Raw genomic sequence first — 24,347 nt, 5'->3', positions numbered from 1 at the left:
GGCAAAACTCTCGGCTCTTAGATGAGGGCCTCCTCTTCTGCCACAATGGAACACCTACTACGTTTCATTTACCAGCGGTGGGATCTTCACATATATTTTATGGAAATCCCTCCATTAAATTAATACTCTGATATGCTCCTAAGGTCCCCTGGAAGGCGATTTGAACACACTAAATGAACTAGCCCAATGGTTAGAGTGCGTCGTCAACGTCGTCTGTGCCACGTATTACTCTTTTACGCGCAGCGGAAAGCTCACACTTTTGTTGCAAAGTTTGTCCCCCTTTTCTCCCCTTTCCCTGCGTGTTTTTGGGCGCCGCTATCTTCACATGTCTACGTCATAGATTCCCCGGTGTGCGTCATGAGGCAGACATCCTGCTATTAAGCGGCTCTTTAACGCACTTACGGCAAAGAGATGTGTCGTCTTCTCTGCGTCGGCTCGCCGGCTGATCTGCCAGCGGAGTTCCGATGTGCTTGGACATTTTACGACTATCCAAACAAGTGTAAACAAAGTTTTAACTGTTTGTATCGAATACTACACGTACATAACGCGACATGGATATTCTCTTACCTTAGTACGTTCCATAAAGAAAGCGTTGAAGCCCCGTGGCAATTCTTTCGTGCATTCGCAGAGAACGCCCTGAGCCGAATGCTCGGGTTTGATGCATACATTTTAGTCAACTTCAAAAAAATCGAGATATGTGTTTCGAATGAACGCAACGTCACAACATGCGTTGCAGGTCTGAACCGTGATTTACAGACGATCGGTTGCCTCCTCCTGCCCGTCCTAAATTCGGCCCTAACGTCGCGTGCGGTTTGCGGGAACGAATAGCAAGTCATTTACTCTGGCGCGCAAGCCGGGAAGGCTTTTAGCCACGCACACTGCACATACCCCAAGCGAGGTTGAGTCGTACGTCACTCGAGAAAGATAATCCAGACCATGGGAAGCACTATACACCTGGAGAAGCACAATGTCGCATTTCATCGCGAAACGAACGCGTCCGCAACAAACACACCATCGCCTCCTGTATTTTTACAATGGCAAACGCATCTGGCACTTCACAGTGGGAGTGAGTGGTGCGCTGCAGTGCCCACATGTCGCGAGGTGGGGCCCCGAGCTGAACCGGGATCACGCCACCGTAACGGACTTCGAGAGCTGTTTGTGCCTTGTTGCCAAGGACACCGAAGTTTGAGATTGTCAAAGAAATGGTGCTCTCGCCTGAGTTAGTCAGCTGGGAGCCGCGGCGGACCAAGTTTTGCCAACGTTGCCCCTATCAACTACACGTCGCCCCAAGCTTAACTGGTGACATGATTGAAGCACTGTTAAAGTACCGATTGGGGGAGAGGGGCCAGAGTAGGATAAAAGGGCTTGGTTGGCCGGTCCGGGTTTATGAGTATGTCATTGTAAAAATACAGGACGCGATGCACACACGCACACAGCTTCGGTCGCTGGCTTGGCTTAGCTGCAAGCTTTGTTCGGACAGTCAGCGATGTTACAACACTACAGAGCTCCGTGAGGGCGACGTCCTAACGACTCGACGTATTTAAAAACAAAGAGGCGAAGAACTTGGTTCATAAGAAGCAAATTTCTATACACAGAAGAGTGGAACCGTGGATGGTTGTCGCGTTAGTTGCCGCCATGATGTAACCGCAGAAGCGCCTTAACGTACGGCTCATGCCAAGTGCGAACGATGCAAAAATAGAACAAGGCACCTGCGGGGCCGCATTTGAGACGGCGCTTTTGAAAAAAACTGTGTGCAGTGTATCAAAGGGAACGAGCGCACGATCCTCACCTTGAGGCTGCGAGTGTGCCGCCGATAAAATGTCATGTGTCGCCGATAGCAACTGCAGCAACGTACACCGCAAAAGGGCACGGCGAGGCCGCACACATGCGGCCAGGTCTTTCGTGCGCTTTTGAAGCCTTGAGAGGAGTGTGGTATCCATGGTGTCAACAAAGATGAAAAAGACAAATAGCTTGCCCTTAGCAGACGGCAGTCTGAGTAGCGCAATAGCAAAAGTACGTCACCGCTGAGGAGCGCAGCATCATGGCAGGGAAGGCTGGCGCACCGTCAACAGCGAAGAAAAAGTTGAAAGAAGGAGGAAATGTGGCGCGCCGATAATGCGCGGTTTATGATTTACGATTTTTCAGCTAGTACTTATCGCGTTAGCAAAATTCGTGCAGGAGGAGATTGCTAATGCCTTGCTTTATTTGGTTACATGTACATCCATGCATCGGTTGAGCGGCAGCGTAGAGGTAGACCATCCGCCTCGAGTGCAGAAGGACCGTGGCTCGAATCGCGGTGCCGGAGAATTCCCACCGGATTAAAAAAAATCCGCGTATTGACGGAATTGCACAATGGAGCTTGGGGTGCAGCCTGACCCCGGCGACCTTTGCGGGCAACGCACTCCCTTATAAGAGCAGAATTGGCCACCCTAGTGTAGTAACTGTCACAAACGCTCCCAGGAATACACTAATTAACCCACGGCCCTCAGTCTCCACTGGCTGCAAAGAAACTGACCACGGCAGCGGTGAGACCTGTGACGCAACAGAGGGTGCTAAGAATCCCTGGAACCGGACAGGCCGCCATTGGAATATGAATTTGGCAACGTTTAACATGATATCCTCTCCTACTGCAGCGAGTCGAGAGGTGCTGTTCGAGGAATTGAAGGGCATTGAACGGGATGTCATAGGGCTTAGTGAGGTTAGGAGGACAGGTGAAGCCCTTAGGGTGCTGAAAAATGGACACGTCCTTTGTGACCGTGGTTTATTGGACAGAAAAGAAGTGGGAGTGGGATTTATAGTCAATAAAACCATAGCTGGCAACATAGAAGAACACTATAGCATTACCGAAAGGGCGTCAGGTCTTATAATTAGGCTGAATAAGACACATTCTAAAAGTGGTACAGGGCTATCCGCCCACATCCAGCCACGACGAACAGGCAGTGCCACGCTTCTATGAAGATGTGGAGCCTGCAATGGCTAATGTTAAAACCCAGTATACCGTGGTTATGGGAGACCTCAATGTTAAAGTAGGCAAGAATCGGGGTGGAGACAAGGCAGTTGCGAACTATGGTCAGGGCTATAGAAATAGCAGTGGGGCCTACTAGTTGAGTTTGCAGAACGGAATAACTTACGCATAATCAATACCTTCCTCTGTAAAAGGGAGAGTCGGAAGTGGACGTGGAGAAGCCCAAATGGGACCATAAAAATGAAATACACCTCATATTAAGCGATAACCCTGGCGTCGTAAAGGATGTGGAAGTGCTCGGAAGGGTAAGGTGTAGTGACCACCGTATGGCAATATCTCGAATTAGGCAAGATTTCAGGAAGGAGCGTAACAACCTAGTACGAAAGAACCGATGAACGAGCTAACAGTAAGACGTAAAGTGGAAGAATTCCGGATCACGTTCAGAACCGACATTCAGCTCTCACCGAGGAAGCCGAGCTTACGACACAGGAAGCCAGCTACAACATTACAAGCGTTATCACGGAGTGTGCAATAGAAGTCGGGGGCACGATGGCTATACAAACTAGTTGTAAACCCTCACAGGAGACGAAAGACCCAATTAGTTAACGGCAAACCATGACAATCTCCACCGCAGCTGACAGAATAGAACTCGCGGAGCTTTCGAAGTTAATCAACAAGCGTAAGACAGCTGACATATGGAAGTATATTATTATGGAGAGGATCGAATACGCTGCAAAGAATGGAGGCAGCCTGAACACAGTGAAGGGGAGTCTTGGCGTGGGGAAAAAACATGTATGCACTTAAAGATAAACAAGATAATGTCATCACAAATAGGGATAAAATAGTCACAGTGGCCAAGAAGTTTTATAGGCATCTGCACAGTAGCCGGGACATCCAGGATAATGCCGACCAAGAAAGTCGTTAAGAGAAGATAGACATCCCGCCAGTAACAACTGAAGAAGTAAGAAAAGCTTTAAAAGAAATGAAAGGGGGCAAAGCGCCTGGTGAGGGTCAGATAAAAGCAGACCTCTTGAAGGATGGTGGAGAAATTGTACTTGAAAAACTGGCAAACCTGTACACGCAATGGCTAATGACCGCAAGTGTACCAGAATCTTTGAAGAACGCGAACATCCTCCTAATCCATAAGAAAGGTGACATTACAGGTGAATTACAGGTCGATCAGCTTACTGCCTAACAGAAGTTCTGCAGAGAGAGAGAGAGAGACAAACATTTATTATACTGGTGAGCAGGAGGATGTTCTTAGGGCCTCCACCCAGTGAGAGGCATCCTTATTCCAAGATGCCTTGGAGCTGGCTGGCCGTCCGGGCCCGTTCCACCAGTCGGCGCTCGTCCCAGAGCTCGGAGCTGGTCAGCTGCTCCACCCACTGCTCATAGGTACCGTTGAGATTTGGAGTTAGAGTGGGGGTTCGTTGGCACTCCCACACCACGTGGTATAGGGTACCAGCAACAGGGCAGAAGTTACAGGTGGCAGGGCATTGGGTGGGGTACATAGCGTTTAGTAGGGTGTTATGGGGATACGAATTGGTTTGTAGGCGCCGGAAAGTGGTTTCTTCGTCGTGCGTTAATTGTGAATGAGGTGGCGGGAAGCGACGGCGGTCGTTTTTGTAGTGAGCTAAGATTTCGGTGTCTGCAGAATCGCCAGAATTTCTAACAGAGTCGCTAACAGATTTTCTACAACCTTAGATTTCCTCTTTTCCTCTGGTTAACGTTAGAAAACCTAGGAAGGCACGTAAATCCTATATTTCAAACGAATGCTTGAAAATGATAAAACGGAAAGATAAACTGTACAGGAAATTTCTAAAACACGTAAACCAGCCGACTGGGAAATATTTAAGAAACATAGAAACAAAACCAATACCTTAATTCGGCATGCGAGGCAACAATATTTCTATAATTACTTTGAACTAGGCTGTAATCAAAAGCCAGACAAAGTCTGGAAAAAAATTAACGAACTGCTGAACCGCGTCCCGAGCCGGCAACCCTTAACGCAATTTACAGTAAACAACGAAACGATTAGTGGCACTGATTTAGCTAACTCCTTCAGCCAATACTTTCCAAACCTTGTTACCAGCTCTCATTCCCCTGAAGCTGCAAATGCTGTCATCAGAAGGGAGGCGAGTCTCTTTCTCCGGCCCACATCTGAAACCGAGGTAGGCTTAACATATGAATCTTTTTCAAATAGCTCAGCACACGACATAGACAATTTTCAAATCAGACCGGTGAAACATGTTTTAGATTTAATTGTAACTCCAATTACATACGTATATAATCTTTCCCTCACGATGGGTATATTTCCTAAGAAGATGCAAGCATCGAGAGTGACTACTATTTTTAAAGGTGGCGACCGAAATTCTCTTACGAACTACCGCCCGATCTCAATCCAACCAGTATTTTCCAAAGGTTTGGAGAAATTGTTGCACACTAGAATAACAGGTTTCGCCGATCAGTTTAATTTGATTATTCCGGAACAATTCGGGTTTCGTAAGCACAGATCTACAGAGCTTGCCCTTATTACCCAAAAAGAATTTATTTTGAAAGCGTTTGAAGAAAAAAAGGTTGTAGCTGGAGTATATATAGAGCTTTCAAAAGCGTTCGACCACCTAAATCATGCGACTCTACAAGCAAAACTAGAACTGTATGGCGTACGAGGTATTCCATTGGCTTTAATAAAATCGTATTTATAAAATCGTACTCAAGTAGTTTCAATTGGTGAACATTCATCGGATTCTCGGACATTGTATGCGGGCGTTCCTCAGGGGAGTATTCTTGGACCCCTTCTATTTAACTTTTTCATCAATGATATTACTACAATTAGCCAAGCTCTGCAGTACGTCATATATGCAGATGATGCAACACTTTTATTTTCCAGCTCTAATTGCCAAACGCTTGGATCTGAGATAAACAAAACACTGTTAAAGCTGCATGGTTGGAGCGTAGTTAATTCCTTGGAAATTCACATTAAAAAAACCAAAGTTGTTCTCTTTTCCCCTAGGCATTCAAGCGCATTCCTAAATGCAAATAATACTCTTGGCAATTAAAATATAGAAGTAGTGGATTCCGTAAAAACACTCGGTGTACTATTCAACAAAAATATGTCTTGGAATGACCATGTAAACAATGTAATTACGCGCATATCCAAAATTGTTGAAATAGTAGCTAAATTTAAGTATTTTTTGCCACCTGCTGTTAAACAGCATATCTATAACTCGTTGTTTATGTCTCAACTAAATTACTGCTTTCTTGTGTGGTGCAACACAGCCAAAACAAACTTAAACCAAATGCAAGTGTTACAAAAAAAAGCAATACGACATATCGCTGGCGTAGAGCCTAATGCACATACTAAAAACCTTTTCAACAAACTCAATTTGATGTCAGTTCACAACCTTCATAACTTCAACCTAGCAAAATCATACCAATCTCACTTACATCATCATGACACTTTCATAACATCAATTGCGAACCTAACAGCAAAAGAATACAAATACCCAACGCGTTCAAAAGGGATATGGAGTGTACCATTTTCGCGTACTACCTTTGGAAACAACATGATTCGACACACTTTGCCTTCCTTGTTAAATTACCTTGTCGCCAATCAGATTACCACTGAGCATGCAAACAGCGTTGTATTAAAAAAAATTTTCCTTACAGCAGAATAATTTCTAAAAACTTTCTATAATGATGCCGCAAAAACAATTTTCTCTGGAAAGATGTACTTTTGTGATGCCCGTTGCTGTCTGTAACCGGGGCTCGGACTTTGTCAAGTGAATTAATTTCACTTTTTTCCGAGCCCCCCGCTTGTCGGAAATAAAGTTTTATCTTATCTTATTTCAGTCAACCTAAAGAACAAGCAGAGTTCTCTAAATTTTTTTGAACAATGGACGATTGTTCAATGGAATTTTATTGAACAACCCCTATATATAGCCGTCATTGGATTATGAGAAAGAGTTTGACTTGTTCGAACCCCTAGCAGTCATTGATTGATTGATTGTGGGGTTTAACGCGCCGGCGCAACGCAGGCGATGAGGCGCGCCGTAGTGGAGGGCTCCGGTTTAATTTTGACCACCTGGGGGTCTTTATCATGCGCCGAAATCTCGTACACACGGGCGTTTTTGCTTTTCGCCTCCATCAGAAAAGCGGCCGCCGCGGCCGGGAATCGAACCCGTGACCTCGTGCTCAGCAGCGCAACACCTTAGCCACTGAGCCACCGCGGCGGGTCCCTAGCAGTCATTGAGGCATTACAGAACCAGGGGGTAAATGAGAATTATGTTGGAATACTAGAGTATATTTACAATGGGTCTACAGCTACCATCATCCTCCATAAGGAGAGCAGTAACATGCCTATAAGGAAGGGCGTCAGTCAAGGAGGCACAATCCCTCTAATGTTACTCACCGTAAGTTTACAAGCAGTATTCAGAACGTTGGATTGGGAACAGGTGGGAGTAAGGCTTAATGGAGAGTACCTCAGTAACCTCAGATTTGCTGATGACGTTACTTTGCTAAGTAACTCGGGGGACGAATTGCAAAGCATGCCTTCCGCACTCGACAAACAGAGTAGAACCGTGCACCTGAAAATTAATATGCAGAAAACCAAAGTGATGATCAATAACACCGGGACACAGAACGGTTTGAGATACCTGGTGAGGCAGTGGAAGTGGTAAGCGAATATATCTACTTAGGCCAAGTCGTGACCCCGGATCCCAACCATGAGGCTGAAATAAATAGAAGTATAAGAATGGGGTGGAGTGCATACGGTAGACATTCCCAGATAATAAATGACAGCCTACCATTGTCTCTGAAGAAGAAAGTGTATGACAGGTGCACCTTAGCGGTACTCACCCATGGGAGAGAGTCTTCGAGGCTCACTAAGAGGGTTCAACTTAAATTGAAAACGACTCAGCGGGCAATGGGGCGGAAAATGATAGGTTTAACATTAAAGGGACACTGAAGTGATATGTAAACATTGCGGGATTACTAGCGCAAATTGTAGTCCGGAGTCCCCAGGTCATGTTTCGACCACTCTAGGCGCGTTTACGCGATTTTATTTAGTAGAAAAACTACTTCGAAAACGCTGTCCTCCTCTCTTTACGCTCGCCCATTTTCTGTGGCGTTTTCGTGTGACGTCAGGAGGGGATGAGCTGGCAATTGGCTGCGCCACGGCTGCGCTACTGCACGGCTCCCCGGCCAACAGAGTCAGTCGGCCCAGCGTTTCGTCCGCCGGCCGCCGGCGGGTCGTCGCAATCAAGGAGGTTAAAAAAAAACTGCTTGGTCGCAATTCGTTCGCTTAGGTGAAACGAAGCCAGGACACGTTTGTGAATGAAAGAATGTGCCTTTCTTTACTTGGTTTGTTTGTACACTGTATCTAGCTCCAAGTCAAGGTCGCTTCACACAAGCGCTGCACATGCGACGCTTCGCTGACTGGTACGCCAGTAGGAAAATATAAGGCCTCTTGAAGGCGGGAGAAGAGTCAGCGAAGTCAATATAGGTACTAAGCAAATAAAATCAACTGATATTTTTACCGTACAGCGTAAAACTAGGGCGCGGGAAGCACTTTTTTGCGCTGGGCGAACAAGCACAGCGGTCAGCAGCACGACTACGCATCTGCGAACGTTTTTCCGTCTAGACGTGAGCTACTGTGGAAACTCGGGCGACGCTTACTGCACGATCGCAGTACAACGAATAGTCACCTAAGCGGCTTGAAATGCCAAAACTAAATAAAAATGTAAACCGGTTGTGCAATATATACCCTATATAAGCAAGGCATGCGCGTCCCGCTGCGTGGCCTAGCAGTCTGGGGCGCTAGGAACTCACCGCAAATGTTTTGCGAGTCATGAGTTCGAATCCCCGCGGGTACGTGCTTTTCTTTTTTTTAAGTTAACTTTTTTGTTTTCCGCCGATGTTTTCTATATTGAGTTCACCTTTTTTGGGGCCGCAACGTTCCTGGCTACACGAACTAGTTTACAAAACGCGCGCAGGCTGGCACTGGCGCGCTAGCGAGTTCTCGTTGGCGTGCTGTTGCCATAAGCACCGACTGCTTGCAGGCAGCGGGCACAGGCCAGAATGAACAGACCCTTGGCCTGGTGCGAACACGCTTTTTACGATACAGGCATGAGGGAGGCAAGCTCCAAATATGGGGGAAAAGCGCATGACATTTGGGCGTCTGCGGGTACGCGGAGAGCGTTCATGCACTGCGTAGATCTCGGCTAGTGAATGCTACGACTACAAGTCGTCCTGGGAGGCTTATCTTGTGCATTTTACAGCCGACAACATGGCAGAAGCGCGGTACGATGATTACTGAGATATTGAGAATGCCCATCCAACAAAGCCATTGGTTATGTTTTACAGAACCGAAACCGAAACTTGTGTGATTGCTAACCTTGGGCATCGTCCAATCACGGCGCCCCTCCTCTCAACGTCACAGCCTTAGTTGGTGCGGCCGCCGCAAACCGCGCATGGTAGTTTTTCTTCTTTCGCGCTTTATAAAATAATTACCGATTTGTCAACCGGATAAACGATGAAAAGTGTGCTAATTTGAGCCAGTCTACGCAGTGCAAGCAAAAACGGGAGCTTGACAAATTCACTTCAGTGTCCCTTTAAGGGACAAGAGAGTGGAGTGGGTTAGGGGACAAACGTGTGCTAAGGAAATATTAGTCGAGATTAAGGAGAAGAAATGGACGTCGGCAGGCGATGTAATGCTAAGGCAAGATAGCCATTGGTCATAAAGGGCAACAGAGTGGATCCCTAGGGAAGGCAAGCGTGGCAGGGGGCGGCAGAAAGTTAGATGGGCAGATGAGATAGAGAAGTTTGCCGGGATAAATTGGTCACATTTGGCACAGGACCGGAGTAATTGGAGAATAATGGGAGAGGCCTTTCCTTTGCAGTGGGCGTAGATAGGCTGGTGGTGATGATGATGATGAAGAAGATGATGATGATGATGACATTCATTCATCGGCGGAGGTATTTCAGGATCCCTTTAAAAGAGGTGTGACGATAGACAGACTGCGGCGCCTTAATATCGTTCCACATACGTGGGAGGAGGCGAAACGTTTTATTGACCTAAAAGAAAAATAAAGAAAGGTTGGCGGTGTCCTCAGTTTAGGAAGCCGTGGTTCCTCAGCCCCCTGGCTCAGCCCGGTTGTACAGCACACGGCGCAAGATTTGTGCGTGCACTGTTTTACGCAATAGTACTGCTTGAAAGGAATGAACGGGACGGAACAAGCAACCTTTCAAAAGAAAAGAGGAACAGTTCACTTGACAACCATGGAAGTAAGAAGTAAATCAAGAAAGTGGAGGCTGTGGTTGTTTTATACATTCATAGTTTCTCCCAAATATTGAGAAAAAATCCGGAGGATTTCCGCGGTAAAGTTGTCTTTTCTGCCCTTCACAAGTCACGACACCGCACGAGAGAAAATGTCGAGGTCTCGCCACAGAAAAGCCTGAAGCCGCACCGAACAAGATTTGTGCCGTGCGTACAACTTCTTTATTCAGGGCCTCTTTACCCGTGCAATAACTGATGTACTGGGTGGACTGGCCGGTGCCTAAATGTCCGGCTGCGCTACGTCGATGTTTCCAACATTTGCAGCGGTAGTTTAGGCTTCCACTTCGAGCTCAGCGGATGGCATGCTTCGCCCATGACTGATACGAGAAGTGCATAGCGAGGTGGTTCCACATGGTGGCATTTAGGGTTTCTGGATATTATGGATTTTGTAGAGAACACGTTAACTCAACAACTGATGGGTTGAAGCTAGTTGGTAATCGATGGCACAAATTTCCAGCGCGAAAATGCAAACAGGGCACGAACGCGACAAAGACAAGCGCTAACTTCCAACTGAAATTTTATTTACAAAATTAAATATATATAAATGCAATAGTGTTAACATAAAGAAAACATTATGTGCGGAAAGTGCAGAAGCACACACGTTCTTTATTCCTTATGAAATGCGCGCACCCAGGAAGGCCAGCTGTTTCGCTGTCAAACTTACGGAGGTCATGCTAACACAATCTTCGCTCCCACGATGCATAGCAGCCGCCTACACAATCTCCCGTGTGCGCTAATCAGGGTCGCGAAATACCACCGTACGTTCAACAAACAGAGGCGAACACCTGCAATTTTGGCAATGGCTAACTAGGTTCGCATCTGCGCCTTTTTTCGTTCGATTAGCATGTTCACGGAGGCGTCGATTAAGGCACCGTCCTGTTTGCCCATGTAAGCACTATGACACAAAAATGTTATCTTATACACGACTCACACAGTGCAGTCAACGTACTGATTTTGGTGCTTCACCTCGCACCTCTCTTCTTTCGGAACCGAACACGTGTCAATGCATAGCAGTGGCATTTTGTTGTGGAACAGACATCACAACTTTGACTCAAACCCGTCCACCAGTGTTCTTAAGATTGTGTGAACTGCTGTGCAGTTACGGAGCAACCACCACGTTGTTAGGTTGCTAGGTCGGCTGGTTATCTTGGTCGCCTTGCACGATGCCAGCCCGTCTTTGCTTTCAGGGAATTGTGTCAGCCACCGCTATGATCACGTCTGCGGGGTAACCAGCGGACCTAAGGCGACGCACTTGCAAATGGAAACTGGTGTTATAAGTTGCTAACACCCTCCGCGGTGGCTCAGTGGCTACGGCGTTGCGCTGCTCAGCACGAGGTCGCGGGTTTGATTCCCGGCCTTGGCGGCCGCTTTTCTGATGGAGGCGAAAAGCAAAAACGCCCGTGTGTACGAGATTTCGGCGCACGTTAAAGATCCCCAGATGGTCAAAATTAATCCGGAGCCCTCCACTACGGCGCGCCTCATCGCCTGCATTGCGTCGGCGCGTTAAACCCTACAATCAATCAAATGAGGTGCTTACAAGTGTGGCGAAACGGTTCGGCGCCGCTTCTGCGCCTGCGCGTCGCGTCGATACCTCTAAACACGGGCGCCGGCGATAAGAACACTCCCGCCCGAAAGAAGCAAGAAAACTGTGTATGTGCCCCGATTCGGGGGCAGTTGTTGTAGAACCTTCAGTGCGGAAACAACAAAGTTATGTTATCCCACATCTGGTGACCCGGAAAACGAACGTACCGCACCGCCATGGCCGACGAGGAAACCCTTGCTGCCCTTCAACAACAAGTACAACAACTGCAACAACAACTGCAGGCCCAACAGCAAGTGATCGAGAACCAGGAGCAGCAGCTCCGGGAACAGCAGCAGCGCAATCAAAATGAAGCGCTCTCGTCCGACGACCGTGCACTGCCCCGCTTGGGCCACGCCCCCCAAAACTTCGCTCCAGCGGTCCCTGCCACCTCGGGCACCTCCATTGCTGCGGCCGCCACCAACACGGACGTCTGTCGCGTCGCCGTCAAACTTCCACCGTTTTGGGCAGAGGCGCCTGACGTGTGGTTCGCTCAAGTCGAGGCGTAGTTTTCCACGGCACGCATCACCCAGGACCGGACGCGCTACGACTACGTCGTCGCCCATCTAGACTCTCGCTTCGCGACTGAGGTTCGCGATATCCTTGCAAATCCCCCGGCTGATGACCGATAGCTACACCTGAAGAGGGAACTGATCCGCCGGCTTTCACCCTCACAAGACGAGAAGGTGCGTCACCTGCTCCAGCACGAAGAAATCGGTGACCGCAAGCCATCGCAGCTCCTGCGTTACATGCGTGACCTCTTGGGCAGCACACCGGTTGACGACTCCCTCCTCCATATCATCTGGCTTCAGCGTCTATCCTCACATGCGCAGGCCATCCTCCAGGTGCAGCCGAATCTTCCGCTGGACCAGCTCTCTCACATCGCCGACCAAGTCGTCGAGATTTCTTTGCCAGCATCGCCTCTCACCGTCAACGCCGTTGACACCCGACAGCACAGCAGTGAGCTCGCGCGCCGTATCGACGAAATCACCCGTCAGCTGGACTCAATTCAAAGGCGCCTGGCCTGGATCAAAGCCCGAAGCTGCGTCCACAAAAACGCCCCCAAAGTCAAGACAACAATTCCGCTTCATCGCACAGAAATAACGGCCCCTGCTACTACCATCGCCGCTTCGAGGACAAAGCCCGGAAATGTCAACCACCTTGTTCAGCTGAACGTCAGGGAAACTTCAACGGCAGCCCGTAGAGACGGCCGCGAGCTGCCAACTTAGAGGTCGTCGCAATTTGTCACCGACCAAGTCACTAAGCGGCGGTTCCTCGTCGACTGCGGCTCCGACATCTGTTGCTTTCCCCGAACCTTCCTGCATGACAAGCGTCCTGGCACGTCCTTTGAGCTCAGTGCGGCGAACCATTCGAGCATCAAGACCTACGGCGCGCTCCGCCTTAACATCAACTTCAAAAACCTGTGTCGGGATTTCTCATGGAATTTCGTCATCGCCGACGTCACAGAGCCGATCATCGGGTCCGACGTCTTGGCGTACTACAATCTTCTACCTGACTGCCGATATGACCGACTTATCGACGCTACAACAGGCCTCTCCACGCCGGGTCAACGTGTGACCACCCAACAGCCTAACGTCAAGGCACACACCCTTGGGAACCAGTCGCCGTACCATGCCATCTTCGCAGAATTTCCCGACCTGACTCGACCTAGAGGGCGTCCGCGAGAGGTGCGCCACTCAACCGTGCACCACATCCGCACTACTCCCGTCCCCCCGGTCTCATGACGCGCCCGTCGCCTAGCCCCGGACCGCCTACAAATCGCACAGGCCGAATTCGAAGCCATGCTCCGCGAAGGTACTGCCCGCCGCTCGGAGGGACCTTACGCCTCACCGCTTCATCTGGTACCAAAGAAGACCAATGGCTGGCGCCCCTGCGGAGATTATCGCGCCCTCAACGCCCGCACCGTCCCCGACAGGTACCCCGTCCGTCATATACAAGACTTTGCTCACCGCTTACACGGCAGCACTATCTTCTCAGTGGTGGACCTCGTAAAGGCCTACACACAAATTCCTGTCAACCCGGATGACGTCCCAAAGACCGCAATTATCACGCCCTTTGGCCTATTCGAATTCCCTTTCATAAGTTTTGGTCTCCGCAACGCGGGACAAACCTTTCAACGCTTCATCGACGACGTCGTCAGCGGCCTGGACTTCTGTTTCGTCTACCTAGACGACATCTTGATCTTCTCCCGCAACGAAACGGAACATCGCCAACACCTTCGTCATCTGTTCCAGCGTCTCGACGAACACGGCTTACTCATAAACGTTCAGAAGAGCACGCTCGGCGCCCCTGTCGTCACGTTTCTTGGCCAGGAAATCTCTTCAGAAGGAACTAGACCCTTGCCTGACCGCATGCTGGCCCTTCAAAACTACGCGCTGCCTCCCACGGCGAAATAGCTCCGCCGTTTCCTGGGCATGTTCAACTTTTACAGGCGCTTCGTGCCTAAAGCGGCCACATATCAGGCCCCTCTCCATGATGGGTTGGCCGGCCAACGCGGCAACCATCTTGATACTTGGACTCCAGCCGTAACGCAAGCGTTCAAAGACTGCAAAACGGCCCTCTGCAACGCTACGCTGCTATCCCATACCTAGCCAGAGGCGCCCCTGGGTCTTTTCACAGATGCCTCTATCACTGCCGTCGGAGCCTCTTTCATGCAGCGCGTGGGAAACAACTGGCTCCCCTTGGCGTTCTTCTCGAAGAAACTCTCTTCCCCGAAGCCGCCCCCGCCTTCCGGCAGCATCGTCGATGCAACTTCGCCCCCTGTGGAGACGACCTGGCCAGCCTACTACAGAGAGCTTCCTGCCATCTACGAAGCAGTCCAACACTTTTGCCACATCCTCGAGGCACAGCACTGCACCATTTACACCGACCATAAACCTATCACGTACGCCTTCTCCCAACGCCGCGAAAAGCTTCCACCGCTCCAGCAGAACCAACTGCCCTTCATCGCTCAGTTCACCACAGATATCCAACACATCAGCGGAAAGGAAAACGTGGTCGCCGACGCACTTTCCCGCGTCTCGGCTGACGAGCGACCAACGGTTACGACCGACGCCCTCGCCGAAGCTCAGAAAACGGACACCGAACTCCAGCAGATCCTCGATAATGGCTCCTCCCTTCAACTTCAAAAAGTTACCATCCCTGGGTCGACGGACGCTCTCTACTGTGACATATCAGCAGGACGAGTGAGACCATACGTCCCTTCTTTGCATCGCCAAAGCATCTTCAACCAGTTACACAACCTCAGTCATCCCGGCATCCGAGCTTCTACATGCCTTGTGACTGACCGGTACGCGTGGCCCTCAATGCAACGGGACTGCCGCACCTGGGCACGCATGTGCATTCAATGTCACACGCCAAAATCACCCGGCACGTCACCTTGCCACTCGGAGAATTCCCCCTCCCGCCGGAACGTTTCAGCACGTCCACATCGACATCATTGGACCACTCCCACCGGCCGGCCCTTACCGTTATTGCCTCACCGCCATTGATCATTACACTCGTTGGCCCGAGGTGTGGCCGCTCGAAAGGATCACCGCAGAAGACGTCGCATCAGCCTTCTTCTCCGGCTGGATTTCACGCTTCGGCACTCCTCGTCGAGTCACAACCGATCAAGGTAGGCAATTCGAATCACAACTCTTCAGGCTCCTCGGGCTCTCCACCGGGTTCGAACGTTCACGGACAACTAGCTACCACCCTTGCGGCAACGGGATGATTGAACGGTTTCACCGGCAGTTCAAGGCAGCCATCATGTGTCACCCTCACTCAACCTGGCTCGAAGCTCTCCCCGCCGTCGCTCTTGGTCTGCGCGCAACTTTCAAGCCGGACGTTCAAGCCACGCCCGCGGAACTTGTCTACACAGAGCCGCTTCGCCTACCTGGAGAACTCCTCTCCGCTCCGACTACTGACGTAACCAGCTCGGACCCTGCAGACTTCGTCGCTCGGCTCCGTCGCACAATGGGCGCGCTGCGCCCGTCACCAGCGGCACGCCACACCAAGCCGACCCCGTTCGTGTTTAAGGACTTCACAACATGTTCGCATGCCTTCCCACCGACGACACTGTACGCGCACCTTTCCAACCGCCTTACTCTGGACCATATAAAGTCATTCGTCGCGACGACAAAACATTCACCCTGCAAATCAGTGGAAAGGACGTTCGCGTTTCCATAGACCGCCTAAAGCCATCATACATCCTTTCCCAGGAGACCACCAACTCCCGCACGCCTCCCGTAATTCGCCCACAACAGCCCCAAACGCCTAGGCCCACACCCTACACCACCCGCTTTGAACACCAGGTGCGGGTCCCCAAACCTCTTCAACCCTGACGGCTCCTATCTGCGTGAGGGGGTGGTGTGGCGAAACGGTTCGGCGCCGCTTCTACGCCTGCGCGTCGCGTCGATACCTCTAAACACGGGCGCCGGGGATAAGAACACCTTCGCCCGAAAGAAGCAAGAAAACTGTGTGTGTGCCCCGATTCGGGGGTAGTTGCTGTAGAACCTTCAGTGCGGAAACATTAAAGTTATGTTATCCCACACAAGTTTTGTTCAAAGCACTGTTTCAACAGCTGCTGGCAATGCCTTGTTTCACCAGTTTTGTGTGAGTAGACCTGAATGGCAGTAGCGGCTTCCGGCTGCCGTGGTACTAAATCCAAAATACGTGTTTTTCTGAGAACTGAAGTCTCAGCTTGAAATTCGGACTACGGTAACTCTTCTCTTATTATATCTTGGTGTAAGGAATTAAACTTTTACTTGGTAGTCACGCTTAGTGTCTCATTTTTCAATCTGTTGTCCCAGTCGTTATTACGTGCTTGCTTTTAAAAGTATGGCATCTGGCCAGCCAAGGAAATCGGCGATATCGAAACGCTCTCAGCGGCAATCTGGGGACACAAAGGGCATATTAAGACCTTCATTTCTCCCCTTTCGTTGGCCCATGTGGACATAAATAAAGTTTCTTGCTTAACACGTGAAGTGATAGGTGCGCTGCTAAGTTACGCGTGTGACTGCCTGTGATAGAGAGGGCTGAATAATTTTTTTGCGCAATTCGTTCCTCGTGGCAGCTGCAAATATTTGCAAAACAATTTCACCATCTTCCCGCAGGGGAACCCTGAGTAGTATGCGAAACAGCCACGGAGTCGACACAAGTTCCCATTAGTTTTCAGTTCGATCGCGGCGTTGCGGGAAGAGAATGAGTGGAGCGGAGCGCGTGGTCGCGTCGTTTATACCGGGGAGCTGGAGTGGCGCCCCCAGCGAAGTATACAGCGGCTACCGTCGCCTCTCTATCCCTAAGCTGCTTCGCATTATCGCACGCGGAGCCGCAGGTGTTGCCATTCGTTACGTGATCACGGATAGGAGAGGAGAATCAGAGAGGAGAGAAAGAATGCCGGAGAGGAGAGGATCGTCGGAGAGGTGAGGATGAATGCATCGCATACTACTCAGTGTGCCGCTACGGGAAGATCAAGACGGTGGTTGAACGCGAATGTATCTCGTGATGGATTATTTGGTTGCTCAATCCCCAGGGGCATCCTGCCACAATCATCATCAGCGGTGCCTGGCCAGGCATGCGCAGTCAGGGTGTGGTACTCTGGGTTCCCCTAGTCCAGAGTTGACGGAATACCGTCTGGTCAGGTAAAAGCATGGTTGTGACGATGAAACGTAGGTCACTGACCAAGTCAAAGAAGCGGTTTGACGTTTCGGTACCCCTACGGGTACCTTGATCACAATGAGCATGTGCGTGGAAAACGAAGCTATATATTGGGCATGAGGCGTCGCAATGAGGTGGCATAGATACGGTGCAGATTGCCGTCTGTTCTGTTGATAGTGTCGGCCGTCGTCTGAATGATGAGGGATTCGAGCAGCAATCGGGAAGACAGATTGCGCTCGGTTTTCAGAACTTTCACCTCGTCCCAGTCGACCACGTGTCCCGTTTTCTCACAGTGCTCCGCCAGTGCGCTTGTTCTTGCATGGCCGTTGTTTACGTCGTTCCGGTGCTGCGTTAATCTTCTGTGAAGATCGCCCGTTTCGCCAATGTACACTGATTTGCAATCGGCGTTGGAAGTGTTTGGGCCTGTTGGTTCATACTTCACACAAAAAACAGCGCTCAAGACGGGACAGAAGAAAGAAGGCTACAGACACAGCGCTGGAGCGTCCCGTCCCGTTTCTTCTGTCCCGTCTTGAGCGCTGTTTTTTGCAATCGGCGCACGGAATCTTGTAAACAACACCTGGGAACTTGGAGCGTGAGAGGGGGTCTTTTACGTTGACGAGGTCAGAACGCAGTTTGCTAGTTGGCACGTGCGCGATGTGCACACCGCGTTTCTTGAAAATGCGTGCGAGAGCTTCACTGATATGTGGAACGTCGGGAACCGCAGCACGCTTTGGCGCGCTTCTTGTGGACGCTTCTGCTTGCTCACCTTGATGCATAGTTGTGTTCGTCGCCCTCTTTGCCTCTTTTCGGATAAAGTGCTTTGGGTAGCCATTCCGTTGCAGGTCTCTTTTGATTTTCTTCATTTCTTCTTTCAGGCTTTCCGGTTCAGAGCACGTCCGTTTTGCTCTGTTCACAAGTGACGTCACCACTGAACGTTTATGGGACATGGGGTGCGCCGAATGGAAGCTCAGGTACCTTCCGGAGTGCGTAGGTTTTCTGTATACGCTGAATGATAGTCCACTCGGGGAGCGTTTTACGAGCGTGTCCAGAAAAGGAATAGAGCCATTGGATTCCTCTTCCACAGTAAAGTTGATTGAAGGCCCTGTATCATTCAGATGCTGTAGGAAGCGTCGGACATGCTGCTTGTCCACGACGCAGAAGCAATCGTCGACGTACCGTACGAAGAGCTTCCGCTGTGGTTGAAATGATTCCAATGCTCTTTCCTCAATCGCTTCCATCGTCAAATTTGCGGTTGTGACCGAGATCGATGCCCCCATGGCCGTTCCAAACGTCTGCTTGTAGATGTCGCCGTTATACGTAAAATACGTATTGCTTAGGCAAACATGGAGGAGCTTGCAAAGCTCGGCGGCATCAAAGGGAGTGCGGTCCGGAAGCCTTTCGTCCAATTCCAAATGTTTCCTGCAGGTTTCGACTGCCAGTTCGACAGGAATGCTTGTTAACAGTGCACACACACCGAAAGAAACCAGGACGTCGTCATCTTCCAGAACTATACCCTAGAACTTGCCAATAAAGTCTTCCGAGTTTCGTAAATGCGTACCTGTATTCCCCACCAGCGGTGCAAGGACCTTGTGCAGGTAGCGGGACAACCGGAGGAGCGGCGAACGTGTAAAATCCACAATTGGACGTAACGGGGTTGCATCCTTGTGAATCTTGGGAAGTCCATAAATTGCAGGCGCAGACCCGTTCGTGCAGAGAAGGTGATAGTATAGGCTTTTCTTTGACGGGGGTAAGCCACTGAATATCTCGGAGAGCAATTTCTGCAATTCCTTTTGAATTCTCGAGGTGGGATCTTTTGTAGCTTCGGAGTACGTCGTACGGTCCTCGAGTAGTGCCGACAACTTGTTCTCGTACGCAGAGCGGTCAAGGATGACTGTAACGTTTCCTTTCTCGGCAGGGAGCACAGCAATATCTGCGTTCGACCGCAGAGACTGAATGGCCTTCTGTTCCGCTCTAGTGATGGCCTCTGCATCTCTTGATCCGCGCAACCTGGAGAGAACACCGATGGCGCTTGTGCGTACTTCATCTTGTACGTCTTGCTCCAGTAGTTGAACTGCGCTTTCGACAGCGCATATCATCTTGCGGGCATCCGGTGACTTGCCTTGGTTGAAGCTCAGGCCCTTTCCGAGAACTTGAGCCTCTGCGGTCGATAGCTCGTACGACGACATGTTCCGCACCTCGAAGGTAGGCAGAGTCTGCCTCTTTCCACCTTCTGACAGTAGGGCATTTAGCTTGCTCTCCTGAGAAGCCTCGTGTTTTTCTTTCGTCTGACGCACCTGCTGGTTCGCTACCAGCTGCACTCCAGGGAAGACATCCGGCATCATAGATTCCAGTTCCCGCCTCGCAAAGAATGCCTCATTCTGAAGCCGCCTGACAGTGCCTTTGCATTCTTCAATGCGTGCCTGTAGAAGCAGGCGTTCTGCCTTCGCCACCACTTGGTGGCCGAATGCAGAACAAACAGGTCGCTTAAGCCGCAGGGACCTTGGAAACACCTGGCTAGACTTGCAACGCAGGTTGAAGCGTAGGTGGGTCGAAAACGCCGTTATTCTTCTTGAGATGCCCAAATATCGTCGAATTCTACTGACACCTTCTTGTCCATGTTGAAGGCGTATGTTAACATAGTCCAGAGTTTGACTGAATACCGTCTGGTCAGGTAAAAGCATGGTTGTGACGATGAAACGTAGGTCACTGACCAAGTCAAAGAAGCGGTTTGACGTTTCGGTACCCCTACGGGTACCTTGATCACAATGAGCATGTGCGTGGAAAACGAAGCTATATATTACGCATGAGGCGTCGCAATGAGGTGGCATAGATACGGTGCAGATTGCCGTCTGTTCTGTTGATAGTGTCGGCCGTCGTCTGAATGATGAGGAATTCGAGCAGCAATCGGGAAGACAGATTGCGCTCGGTTATCAGAACTTTCGCCTCGTCCCAGTCGACCACGTGTCCCGTTTTCTCACAGTGCTCCGCCAGTGCGCTTGTTCTTGCATGCCCCTTGTTTACGTCGTTACGGTGCTGCGTTAATCTTCTGTGAAGATTGCCCGTTTCGCCAATGTACACTGATTTGCAATCGGCGCACGGAATCTTGTTCCCTTACAAGAACATGACGCCGGTGGTTGAACGCGAAGCTATCTCAACCATAAAGCAGAAGAGAAACGCAAAGTCATCGATCTGGCGCTGACCGCCGCCGAATCCCAAGGGATTCCCGCCGACGGTTAGGGGGTGAAGGGTGGTCTAGGCTCATGCCCTCTCCCTCGTCATTTTTAGACGGGTGCAAATAAAAGTTAATTATCTCTCTTTCTCTCTCTCTCTCACTCTATCGTGGTGGATTCTTTGGTTCACCCATCCCTAGGAGCATCCTGCCACAATCATCATCAGTGGTGCCTGGCCAGGCGTGCGCTGTGGGGGTGTCGACGCCGCACAACGGCGCCCACACAATGGCGGAGGAAAAAGGCTCGACCATAAGCTTGTTCGCATTTAAAATAAATAAAATCGAATGTACCTATAAATGAGGCATTCAATCACTCAACCCTATTTTACGAATAGGCGTAAATTGGTCATGGGTTTGGTGTCATGAAGCGCTGGAGCTCTTCACCTAACTGCTGCCTTTTGTGTTTTATATTCAGATAGAAAAGATGCTACCAGCGGTTAGTTAAACCTCATGGGTGTTTTTTGTCGGCTTCATGTACTGATTTTGCTTGCATTTTTCAGCAAAGCATCGGGGCTATCTGTATTCTGGCAGCATCAGTTACACTTGTCACAGGTATGTCATATAACCATTTATTTGTTGTATACTCAGGTACAAGTTAAAAACTGAAATAGTTCATGTAGTGTATCAATCTGCCGAAGCGGCGAAACCAGATGTCAACGAAACTACACTGCGCTATGTGAAACATGGTCTAATTTTCCTGACCTAAGGTTTTTGTCATCGCTGCAGGAATTTATCAGGAGGTTAAGTACGACAGGCCGTGTCACGTTCAAAATACTCGGATTAGGCACTTTCAGCGCCGGTCAGGGCAATAGCCGGATGTGGTGATGAGGCGCACGGCAACTTCTGTTCTCGTTCTTCATCGTCGCGTGAACGAGTGTACAGACCGTTTACAGAGCGGCGGCTTGGGAGCAGCCTCGTTGGTTAGTGCGACGTCCCTCCCCATCGCTGGTCTCCTTGGCCTTCCATGGGGCCGGGACGCATCTACGAGCGCCGCGGTGTGGCTTTATGGGCGCATTGTACCGACATTTTCGAGTGACGGTGCTCATGGGTTAGATATTGTGTACAAACCTTCAGGGACTATTTCGTCACAAAACAAGGCCCATGAAGCTTGTTTAAAGGCTGGTATGTCAGGCGCCCATGGCCTAAACTCCTGTAGACGTGTTTCGCAAATTTTGGGAGGCAGTTTAACACAAAAGTATTTTATACGGGGTACGCAAACCTCACCGACGTCATATCCGTCACCGAAATGACATCACGAAAAAAAGTTTCATTGGCGTGCCGGCGCTAGGTTTTCACCCCACGATAAGTATGGCCGCAACGGGAAATGTTAAGCGCACTGCCAACTGACGAATGAAGTCGTGCCCGCATAGCTGTACGAACGCGCCTGATGTCCTTGCCTTTAACTTTCCCATTCATATGGTGCTGCCGTCTAGGAGAGGTGAAGCGAAGTAGTGCGTCATGACTTTAATGAGCGCCGATAGTTGGCGCCTTGACATGGCAGCGTATAGCAGAAGAAGCTGCTGCGTTTACCTGCTCGCCACCTATGTGGCACGCCTCTCAGCTTGTGGAACGCCGCTGCCTGGTTGCACAAGCTGAGATTGTCGCGACGCAAGTGTCTGGCGTACACCCCACGGAGCACGACCAATGTGGCCGAAGTTACCCGCCAGCAGGACGTCGCTCACCAGCAGGACTCCGGTCGCCGAGCAAACCCGCAAGACTGCTTTCAAACCGCAAATCATGCTGCTTTTGCTGTAGCAGACTGCGACTTCACCAAATGGTTAGCTGACAGCCCGTTCGGTTTCGTTCGCACGGTTTGCGAGCACGTTTGGTTTCAATCGCATTTACGTAATGCTCCGGCGCGTGTAATTCATCATCTAATGTTGATGCGTCTAGCGGTGCCATACCGACAAAATATAAATAGCGATGTGCAAGTTCATGTCGATGCACAATAAACATTCACATGCTCCTGTGAGGGCACATTCCACTTTCATGTTTCACCGGTTCCTATGAAACAAGGATCAGCCACATTTTTTTATATTGACAAGTACACAGCAACTTCTTAAACCAGGGATCGGCAACCCACGTGCCGCTGGCTGCATGCGCCCGCGGGGAAGAAGTTCGCGGTCTCCAGAACGACGGCAGAACCCCCTCCTCTTGTCACTTCCTATCTGAAGGCTGCCGTAGCAATTGTATCCTGAAACCTGAAATGGGGTAGGATGGACACAAGTGGGAACTGCTTCCCATATAAGTATATCTGGGACTTTTTAATTGCCCATACTAAAGTCAATGCCTCTCCCTTCTCAGTGGAGTAGGATGCTTCCCGAGCAAGAGACGAAGACTCCCGTAGGCTGAGGAAGCTCATGATGCTGTTGTATGACGACTGCACTTACTCTTGTGGACGACGAATCGGTTCGGAGTACGAAAAGCTTGGAGACGTCCGGCGCTATCACTATGGCTGCCGCGGACAACACTTGCCTAAGAGGGTCAAACACTGTTTGTTCCATGTCCCCTTACGAGCCTCTTGGGCACCCGCTTTTGTCAGCTCCGTCAGGGGGGGACATTCGTGAGTGTAGTTTCGCATGGACTGCCGGTAATAGCACGTAAGGCCAAGAAAAGAGACCACTTCTAACTTTGTCGTCAGCTGTGTGCCGTCCTGCACCTTTGGGAGCGTTTCCACATACGAGCATTGAAGATCATGGCCAACGATGTGTCGCAGAACTTTTACTGCGGAGCAGCCTATATCTTTCGTTTTTTCAGGTCGGATCTATAGTCCGGCCTTCTGCACACTCCTGACGAATTCATCGAGGGTTTCGAGGTTCTCCTCCCAAGTCTCTGTGGCGATGAGGACGTCGTCCAACCACTGGAAGATATTTTAAAGGCCACAAACCACATTACGCTTAAGACGTGTAAAACCCGTAGGGGCCGTCTTGATGCGGAACAGCATAAGCCTAGACTGGTATAATCCTGAGGCAGAAGCGAAGACGGTAAATATCTTGGTTCATCATCCATGGTCACTTCCCAATAGCCCATAGTAAAGTAAAATTTCAAAATAATCGGCTCTATCCCAACGTTGCGAACATCATTTACAGTATGGATGTGGGCGAGTTTTCAGCCTCAAAGACAAGATTAAGTTGTCGGAAGTCAATGCACAGTCTTATCGTTCCTTCCTTTTCGTCTACTGGCAAGATGAGACACTGGTACGACGACTCTGAAGGCGTCATAATACCCATCCGCAGCATTTTGTGCTCCTAGTTCTGAACGGGCTCATGTATGGCAAATGGAATGGTAGACTGCCTCCCCCTAGGCGGTTGGTTCGTTGTAAGGCACCACTTAAAGTATGATGATGATGGTTTGATTTTATTGGCGCAAGGCCGACATGGGCAAAGAGCGCCAAACACAAAGTGATTTGATGAGGAGAGAACAAGAAATAAAATCAGTTAAAAGCTATGAGCATGGCTGGTGTGAAGGGCCAGGGTGAAGAACAAGAGTGGTTAAAAATAAATAAGGTGGCTGGTGTATAGGACCAGGGGTAAAAGCTATGGGTGGTATGAGATGAGTTGTAAAAAGTGAACTTCTG

General features: G+C 50.0%; 1 protein-coding gene across 1 annotated transcript in view; it reads left to right on the top strand.

Annotated features, from left to right (window-relative positions):
* LOC144152256 (sodium/iodide cotransporter-like) overlaps positions 1 to 24,347 on the top strand; it is a 121,018-nt gene that overhangs the window by 31,143 nt on the left and 65,528 nt on the right. Inside the window, exon 4 of the mRNA XM_077683488.1 lies at positions 21,271 to 21,322. Coding sequence (XP_077539614.1) covers positions 21,271 to 21,322 — 52 coding nt within the window. The remainder of the gene's footprint in view (positions 1 to 21,270; positions 21,323 to 24,347) is intronic.

The sequence above is a fragment of the Haemaphysalis longicornis genome, unplaced genomic scaffold, assembly GCF_048455015.1.
Source record: "Haemaphysalis longicornis isolate Haplotype H1 unplaced genomic scaffold, Haemaphysalis longicornis Haplotype H1 scaffold_9, whole genome shotgun sequence".
NCBI classification, from domain to species: domain Eukaryota; kingdom Metazoa; phylum Arthropoda; class Arachnida; order Ixodida; family Ixodidae; genus Haemaphysalis; species Haemaphysalis longicornis.
The sequence above is the reverse complement of the archived record's forward strand: the minus strand, read 5'-3'. Positions and strand labels throughout refer to the sequence as shown.